The sequence below is a fragment of the Bubalus kerabau genome, chromosome 18 (genome assembly GCF_029407905.1).
Source record: "Bubalus kerabau isolate K-KA32 ecotype Philippines breed swamp buffalo chromosome 18, PCC_UOA_SB_1v2, whole genome shotgun sequence".
Lineage (NCBI taxonomy): Eukaryota > Metazoa > Chordata > Mammalia > Artiodactyla > Bovidae > Bubalus > Bubalus kerabau.
This window is the reverse complement of record NC_073641.1, coordinates 8,739,207-8,748,061: the sequence shown is the minus strand read 5'-3', so window position 1 is coordinate 8,748,061 and position 8,855 is coordinate 8,739,207. Positions and strand designations below refer to the sequence as shown.

At 43.7% G+C, this 8,855-nt stretch overlaps 1 protein-coding gene across 1 annotated transcript in view; it reads right to left on the bottom strand.

Annotated features, from left to right (window-relative positions):
* Nucleotides 1-12: 12 nt before the first annotated feature.
* Nucleotides 13-8,855, bottom strand: part of LOC129633009 (beta-hexosaminidase subunit beta-like) — a 34,320-nt gene continuing 25,477 nt past the window's right edge. The window contains exons 7-14 of the mRNA XM_055554780.1: nucleotides 7,446-7,575; nucleotides 4,917-5,097; nucleotides 4,211-4,294; nucleotides 2,917-2,989; nucleotides 1,954-2,128; nucleotides 698-788; nucleotides 436-540; nucleotides 13-138 (exon numbers count right to left, since the gene is read on the bottom strand). Coding sequence (XP_055410755.1) covers nucleotides 78-138; nucleotides 436-540; nucleotides 698-788; nucleotides 1,954-2,128; nucleotides 2,917-2,989; nucleotides 4,211-4,294; nucleotides 4,917-5,097; nucleotides 7,446-7,575 — 900 coding nt within the window. The 3' untranslated portion in view covers nucleotides 13-77. The remainder of the gene's footprint in view (nucleotides 139-435; nucleotides 541-697; nucleotides 789-1,953; nucleotides 2,129-2,916; nucleotides 2,990-4,210; nucleotides 4,295-4,916; nucleotides 5,098-7,445; nucleotides 7,576-8,855) is intronic.

The following is an 8,855-nucleotide window of genomic DNA, read 5'->3' as shown; positions in this document are numbered from 1 at the left end:
TTTTTAAAATCAGGTTGATTGTAGTATGGATGACCGTGGGCTCTTTTCCCATATCTTTCTTCTGTTTCAGCTCGTTTTTACATTCCGCCCTCATGCTCACAATATCCAGTAAAGAGAGGTTGGGCAGCTATTCCTCGTCTGTAGGACAAGTATAAACAAAAGATGTTTTAGATTGATATAATTCATGTCTGTCTTAAGAAACTTAGTAGCTCAAGTCAGAATCACTAACCCATACCACAGATTACTAAAGAGAGATTCATAATTAATGGAGAAACAGTTGCCAATTTTTCCTGATTAGATCACTACCTGTTAGGTACATACATTTCTGTTTATAGCAAAAAACAAAAAATCCTAATAAGCTAGCTAACACTAAAGAAGGTAAGAAATCACCCTGTACTTCACAGTGTCCTAGCCTGACAAATAAATGCATCTTACCCAACCATTCTGCAGCGGTGTCTTGTTAGCCTCCTGTAGGCATCCTCTAGGTCTGTGACTTCTTGGTGACTCCAGAGTCTCTCACCAACAGCACTTGCCCGAGGCCTAAAATTTAAACCACATGTCCCCCAAGGCAGTTTACATTCATGATTTCTTCAAGAAGCAAACCACACACTTGGGCAAGTTTGTAGTGCTTTCCCGCTTGGGTGGAAAAGAGCAACTCAGGCCCCTTAGTCCACAAGTTCTCCCTGAGGTTCCATACCATAATCTTGGAGTAAGGTTAGTTGCATCCACATACTCTCCCCATATGCAGGCTTCTCCACCAAGGACAAGCTGTTTCTGTTCCGGAGTACCTAGATTACAGTCAGTGGTGTGAGTTAGGTGGTTGCAACCTGAGGCTCACACACAGAGGCGGCGCTGGTTTCTGGTGTTAGCCTGGGGCAAGGCTTCTCTCTGGGAGTCAGGAGGACCTTGGGAGAAGTTCACAGCTATGGTACAAAAAATGGTGGCAAACTTCATTGCCGCAGCTGACCCCGTGGTTCACAGAGTATTTGTTAGCGTGTGTCGACTAATGTAGCTGGCCAGTAGTAAAGAGACCATTTTATTTTGGTTTTCTGCAAACTTCTTTGGACACCAGAAGCACCTCCCCTGGTTGCCTGTGGACAGTGTGCCAAGGAATGCAAGGTGGACTATGCTAGTGAGCACCACTCCTGCCTTCAGCACCTATCTTCTGGTATCAAAGAGACTAGGTATCGTCAGTAATTATGACTTCTTGATTCTCAGAAAATGCTTCTGGAGAAACAGCTGACAGACCTACAGGTTTGAAACTTTTTAAACACCAGAACACTTTTCCTCAAAGGAAATTGTATATTAAAGTCTAGTGTACAAAACTGGACAAAGCAAAACTGTTCTTAAGGGGTTTGAGAGCCTAGAGTCCCACCACTCAGACATGCCCACCCCCAAGGATGCCTCCTCCTCAGAACCCGGAAGCCGCCGAACAGGACGCGATCCCTACTTAGGTGTCTTACATCGGAGAGGAAGCTCAGAGGAGAGACGAGGCTCCTGCAGTTAGGCCTCTTTGAATGCATAGTGACAAGTCTTATCAGTGTAAGGGAATCTTACTTTAAGTTCTTTCATTTAGGAAAGAATACGGTTTCTTTCGAAGCTTACCAAATGGCTCAGAGGTTAAAGTGTCTGCCTGCAATGTAGGAGACCTGGGTTCGATCCCTGGGTTGGGAAGATCCCCTGGAGAAGGAAATGGCAACCCACTCCAGTATTCTTGCCTGGAGAATCCCATGGACGGAGGAGCCTGTGGGCTACAGTCCATGGGGTCGCAAACAGTTTCTTTCACAAAGTTTAAAATGATACTGAGTTCAGTCTGTTGGATTATACACAAGGAAAATCAAGGATCAAACATAAAAGGGAGGATAGTAGGTGGTACCTAGGTAAAGATTCCCTGGAGGGCGGGGAGGGTTTGTAAAACCTAACACGTCAAGTAATGATGGCTGCTTCACTTACCCGCAAAGTTAAGAGGCTCCACAGAGTAGTACTCAGTCCAGTCTTCTCCATAACTGATCAAATCTAAGTACCAAGGAGCAGAAAGGATCACAGGGAAGCCAGCTGCTGTAACTTGACTTAGTTTCATAGGAAAGTTCTGCTTTTTCCATACTTGAACTACTGTGCCCGGTGTAAGCTTTTAAAGTTACAAATGAAATATGTATTAGGTCTCACAGCTACAGGAGATGAAATTAAAAGTCTAAGGCATTGTAGCTAATAACTTTTCAAGATCCTTGAATAAAGCAATGTTTTCTTCTTTCCCCTTTCCTCTTTGAGGTAATATCTAATGCTATTTGTAATAACAGGGATGTAGACATTTCATCAAACCTTTTAATTTTTTACCTTTTGTCTATATACAATACCATGTAGGTGTAATAAATTAGGGCTTTAGTCCCATCTCTACCACACTCTTTTACTTACTTTGGAACTTACAGGATGCCACTAACACTCCTGGAAAGATAATACAAGTAGCTGGACTTTCAAATTTTCAGTTGCCCCACAGGAAAATAAAGAATTCTGATTATGTCAGAGAGCAATGCCTTAAAGTAAAAAGTGTGCTTGACAGTGGTGCTTAAAACGAAGGTTACCTCAACAGCAGTAAAGACTCATTCTTATCTGTTTGTTTTGCCCTTCTGAAAAAGGGAACATTTTTCACAGTACTTCAATTTGTTACTAAGAATGAGATGGAGAGGGAGGAGGGAAGATGGGAGAGATGAGGGGGCAGCACTGAAGAATGAAGTAAATGGAAGAAATAAATAAATACCACCATCATGGGTGTCGGTGTGCGGCTCTTGCCTAACAGCAGCTTAAACGGAAAGGTAAGCTAACTTCCCCCAACATTACAGGGAAAGCTTAGGGTTCCTTCCATCCAAGGTGTTAAGTCTCATATTACCAGAACCACACGCAGTATTAGTAACCTCTCACCTCGCCTTCATCATCATAAACCTCCTGCCAGACTATGGATCTCTTCTTCATGGCTGAAATCATATCCAAAACCCTACCATTGAAAAAAATTACAAAGTTATTTCAGATCACAAACTTAGCAATGTGTGTGTTAAGAATGCACACTTTATACCAAAGACTGCAACACTGAGAGATGCCTTTCAGTATGTGCGTGTGAAGCCGCTTCAGTGTCCCACTGTCTGCGACCCCATGGACTGTACAGTCCATGGAATTCTCCAGGCCAGAATATTGAAGCAGGGAGCCTTTCCCTTCTCCAGGGGATATTCCCAACCCAGGGATCGAACCCAGGTCTCCCGCATTGCAGGCGGATTCTATACCAGCTGAGCCACAAAGGAAACCCCTTTTTACATTGGTAAAGCAGTGCTTAAAAAATATTTAAAAAGTATGTAACCATATGCATGCATGCTCAGTCGTGTCCAACTCTTTGTGACCCCATGGACTGTAGCCCGCCATACTCCTCTGTCCATGGGATTTTCTAGGCAAGAATACTCGAGTAGGTTATCATTTCCTCTTCCAGGGGATCTTCCCGCCTCAGGGATCAAACCCACATCTCATGCACTGCAGGCAGATTCTTCACTGCTGAGCCATCGGGGAAGCCCATGAAACCACATGTGCCCCATGAAGTTGCCAGTAATTACTGTCCGGCTCTTAACAAAATCAGTTCACTACTTTTTACCACAGGGCAGCACCGTCTAGTAGATCTTTATCTTCAGGGATGGAAATGTTCTGTATACCCACTTTCCAACACGGTAGCACTAGTCTCATGTAGCTGTTGGCTCCTGAACACGTGAGGTGTGGCTAATGTGACTGAGGAACTGAATTTTTAATTTTCTTCAAGTATAATTTAATACAAACAGCCACATGCGGCTGTGGCTGCCATACCAGACAGCAGAGGTATAGAGTAAAAGTAATGCTGGAGTTGACACAATGAATTCCAGGAGCTAGACGGTGAAGCCTTCCCAGGTAGCCTGGGTTTTCAGCTGAGTTCACAAGAGCAGATAACTGCTACCACCCTACGTCTCAACAGTCACTGCAAAAGGGTTGGAGTCACCATGTTATTGATTTAAAGAGAATAGTGGGTATTGCACCCTCCTTTATGATTTTTCATCTGTACCTTGTATAACAAAGAATATAACATGTACACTTTGAAAAGGAATGGAGAGAAAATGAGAAAATAAAGTAGTACTAAATAAGAGCTTAAACTTTTACAAAAGGCACTGATGAAATAAAAACAAGCAGGCTTTCAATAACTTACATCTGCATATAGAAAGATTGTAGTTTCTCAATTTTGCCAAAGCGTTTGTTCCTCATGAAATGCAGGACTGCTGCATTGGACTTCCTTAAACAAAAACAGTGATAAAAGTTTCATTAAAAGTTCAATATGCCCAATCTTTTTAAAGCAACATATATCTCCAACATTATTTATACAGATGGAAATCTATTAAAGTTTGTAAAGAGTAAAATAAGCCTAATTATGACTAAATTAAGCCTAAAATAAGCCTAATTATGCCTAAAATAAGTCTAAAATTTAATTATGAGTTATGTTAACTTTCCACTGCAATTAATTTTTTTAGAAGCTGATATCCTGTAAAAATGGCTTTCCCTAAGCTCCCACAACTTTCTTCCATCTAAGGCTATTTGCACAGAAGATTTTTACTAGAAAAATCTCTTCCACTTGATCATTATCCTCTTCACTAAAGCTATTCTTGTTCTCTACTTAGTTTTTTGTAAATTCCCATTGTCTTCTGCATCTTAATTCTCCTTCCTACAGGCTTCTGTCAATAGCATCAGTATGTGAATTCTGTAAACAATTCACCGTCTTAGGAGTTGTGGTCCAAGGTTAACACCTCACAGAGATGTTCCCCCAAGTCTTTCCTCTTCCCAGGGACACCTCTCCATCTGCTTCAAGTGCAAGAGGTTTTAGAAAAGGGTGGAGAGGCGTGGTCAACAAAGTTTCATACCAACAATGAAAATCTACTTCATCTCCTCCCAGATGAATGAATTCATCTGGAAACACAGTACTAATTTCTTTGAAAAGTTTAGACAGGAAGCTGTAAGTTGAATTCAATATAGGGTTTATAGGTCCAAAAGTCCCAGATGGCTCTCTCGCATGATAACATGGAGTCAGGAGGTCTTTCTGGCCTAGAAGGAAACATGGAGAATCTTTTCTGAAGTAGTAGTTCAGTCACAAAGACAAGGCTTTGCACATGATTATACTACTTTATTTTGTTGAAGATATATGTTATACAGAAAAAGATAAGCGTGTTTACTCAGAGTTACTTTGGTAATTTCTTCAGATAAGAAAAGGGGGAATTAGATCCCTGAATACTGCCCCTGTGTTGCTTTGCTTCCGTTTCCATCAGCCTCTCTGAGATTTTACCCATTTCAGATACTATCTCAAATACTGGTGGCTGGTGGTTTAGTCACTAAGTTGTGTCCGACTGTTGCAACCCATGGACTGTAGCCCGCCAGGCTCCTCTGTCCATGCGATTCTCCAGGCAAGAATACTGGAGCCGGTTGCCATTTCCTTCTCCAGGGGACCTTCCCGACCCGGGAATCGAACCTCGGTCTCCTTCACTGTAGGCAGATTCTTTACCAACTGAGCTACAAGGGAAGCCCCATCTCAAATATTAAGGGCTCCCAAATCTTCAGCTTGCCCCAATCCTTTTCCTCAAGTTTCAAACCATATTTCAAATTCCCTGCTGAACACAATTAGCTTCCCTTCAAATATAATCCAACAGGGCTTCCTCGGTGGGTCAGAGGTTAGAGAATCTGCCTGCCAATGCAGGAGACACAGGTTCGATCCCTGGTCTGGGAAGATCCCATATGCGGAGCAACTAAGCCCATGCACCGCAACTTCCGAGCCCACCTGCCACAACCAGCGAGTAGCCCCCACTTGCTGCAACTAGAGAAAAGCCTGCACGGCACAAAGACCCAGCATGGCCCAACATAAATAAAATTTAAAAATACAATCTAACAGAAACTAAATTCTCTCCCCCACACTCCCTCTGTAGCTTCCCAGTTTTCACATTCTGGTAAGCCAGTCACCATCCCACCAAAGCTCTCTTCCCTCTCTTGCTGGAGTCAGTCAGTTGCCAAGTTCTATGGATTGTATTTCCAGAATGTCTCTCAGTTCCATACATTCTTTGCCAACCCTGTTATCAGCATTCTGCTCTCGGACCTTCACTTCCAATGTGTCGCTTTCACATAGGGCTCCCTGCACTGAGGCTCCCTCCGTGTCCGTCTTCTACTCTGCAGCTTTCACTGGCCTCCAAGTGTCCTGATGAAGCGCAAACTCCTCACCCAAGGCCTACCATGCTACTTTTTCAGACTCATTTCCCACTATTCTCCAGGTCTATTCTAATAACTTTTATTGAACAATTATAAATGCTAGGTGCAGTGCTATGTGCTTTATATTTATTTTTTAATCTTCAAAAAACATGACATGATGGCTACTCCTAATACACCATTTTAGAGATGGGAAGTCTGAGAATGAGATGTTCTATAACTTGCCCAGGGAAACTCAGTTTATAAACGCCAGAAAGTGAAAAGTGAAAGTAATATTCACTCAGCTATGTCCAACTCTTTGCGACCCATGGACTATAGCCTGCCTGACTCCTCTGTCCATGAAATTCTCCAGGCAAGAATACTGGAGTGGGTTGCCATGCTCTTCTCCAAGGGATCTTCACCTCCCAGGGATAAAACCTGGGTCTCCTGCATTGCAGGCAGATTCTTTACCATCTGAGCCACCATGGAAGCCCCTAAGTGTCAGAAATAGGACTCAAATCCCAGTCAGTCTAGCTCCAGAAGCAGTTCTTAAGCACCCAGTAGTAAAGAATCTGCCTGCAATGCAGGAGACCCCAGTTCGATTCCTGGGTGGGAAAGATCCCCTGGAGAAGGGACAGGCTACCCACGCCAGTATTCATGGGCTTTCCTGGTTGCTCAGATGGTAAAGAATTCGCCTGCAATACGGGAGACATGGGTTCATCCAGGCGTTGGGAAGATCCCCTGGAGAACAGCATTGCAACCCATTCCAGTATTCTTGCCTGGAGAATCCCCATGGGCAGAGGAGCCTGGAGGCAACAGTCCATGGGGTCACAAAGAGTGGGACACGACTGAGAGGCTAAGCACAGCACAGCACATACTGCTCTCTTCTGTGCTGTCCTCCAGCTAAATGCCTGTCCTTCTCCTGGAAACAAGAATATATTCTTTGATCTCTCAAGAACATTTTAGGTGTTACTTCACTCATGTAACTGTTTAACTCACTTTTCACGTTCTACTTGTAATCATTTCTTGTTTTATCTCTTGTGTTTATACTTTAGGCAATGCCTAGACAGTGACCTGCTCGCAATAGACATATAATAGTTACTGAATTACAACCATCAATAGTGCTACCTTTGTGCAACTCACAAGAACGAAATAAGCAAGCACCAAGTCATGAGATGCAGGAGCACACGTGTTCACTTTTAGCAACTCACAAAACACCTTACCTTTTCCCCAAGACTCCGTATGCCCAGGGCTATCAAATTCTGGCAGGACGCGAATCCCTCGTAATCGGGCATATTCAATCACTGTACGGACATCCTTTGGTGTATACACATGAGACAAAGAATAGCTTCCCTGCAAAAGTCACATTTATTAAAATTAAAATGTATGAGCTGTTTACGGTTCTGTTTGTACTTTGGTATCTGCCAGCAGACTTAAGTCTTATGTGATGTTGGATGACTCATTTAAATTATGTTTACTGTATCTTATCAGTAAGCTCTCAGCACACTGTGGATTAATTCCAGATTTATTGACAGAACTCTCTATTGACAGAACCAGCACCTTGTTTTAGCAATGTCTACCATCACGCGGCGCACAGAGCGCGGCCGAGAGGAGCTGCCCCACGTCTGAGGTCAGGGGTGGCGGCAGGGAGGAGCAACCCCGCGTCCAAGGAGCGGTGGCTGCGCCAACGCAGGAGGGCCTAGAGGAGCTATCCCACCTTGAAGGTCAGGAAGAGCGGCGGTGAGGAGATACCCCTTGTCCAAGGTAACGAGCAGCGGCTGTGCTTTGCTGGAGCAGCCGTGAAGAGATACCCCATGTCCAAGGTAAGAGAAACCCAAGTAAGACGGTAGGTGTTGCAAGAGGGCATCAGAGGGCAGACAACACTGAAACCATACTCACAGAAAACTAGTCAATCTAATCACACTAGGACCACAGCCTTGTCTAACTCAATGAAACTAAGCCATGCCCGTGGGGCAACCCAAGACGGGCGGGTCATGGTGGAGAGGTCTGACAGAATGTGGTCCACTGGAGAAGGGAATGGCAAACCACTTCAGTATTCTTGCCTTGAGAACCCCATGAACAGTATGAAAAGGCAAAATGATAGGACACTGAAAGAGGAACTCCCCAGGTCAGTAGGGGCCCAACATGCTACTGGAGATCAGTGGAGAAATAACTCCAGAAAGAATGAAGGGATGAAGCCAAAGCAAAAAGAATACCCAGTTGTGGATGTGACTGGTGATAGAAGCAAGGTCTGATGCTGTAAAGAGCAATATTGCATAGGAACCTGGAATGTCAGGTCCATGAATCAAGGCAAATTGGAAGTGGTCAAACAGGAGATGACAAGAGTAAATGTTGACATTCTAGGAATCAGTGAACTAAAATGGACTGGAATGGGTGAACTTAACTCAGATGATCATTATATCTACTACTGTGGGCAGGAATCCCTTAGAAGAAATGGAGTAGCCATCATGGTCAACAGAAGAGTCTGAAATGCAGTACTTGGATGTGATCTCAAAAATGACAGAATGATCTCTGTTCATTTCCAAGGCAAACCATTCAATATCACAGTAATCCAAGTCTATGCCCCAACCAGTAACACCGAAGAAGCTGAAGCTGAACGGTTCTGTGAAGAC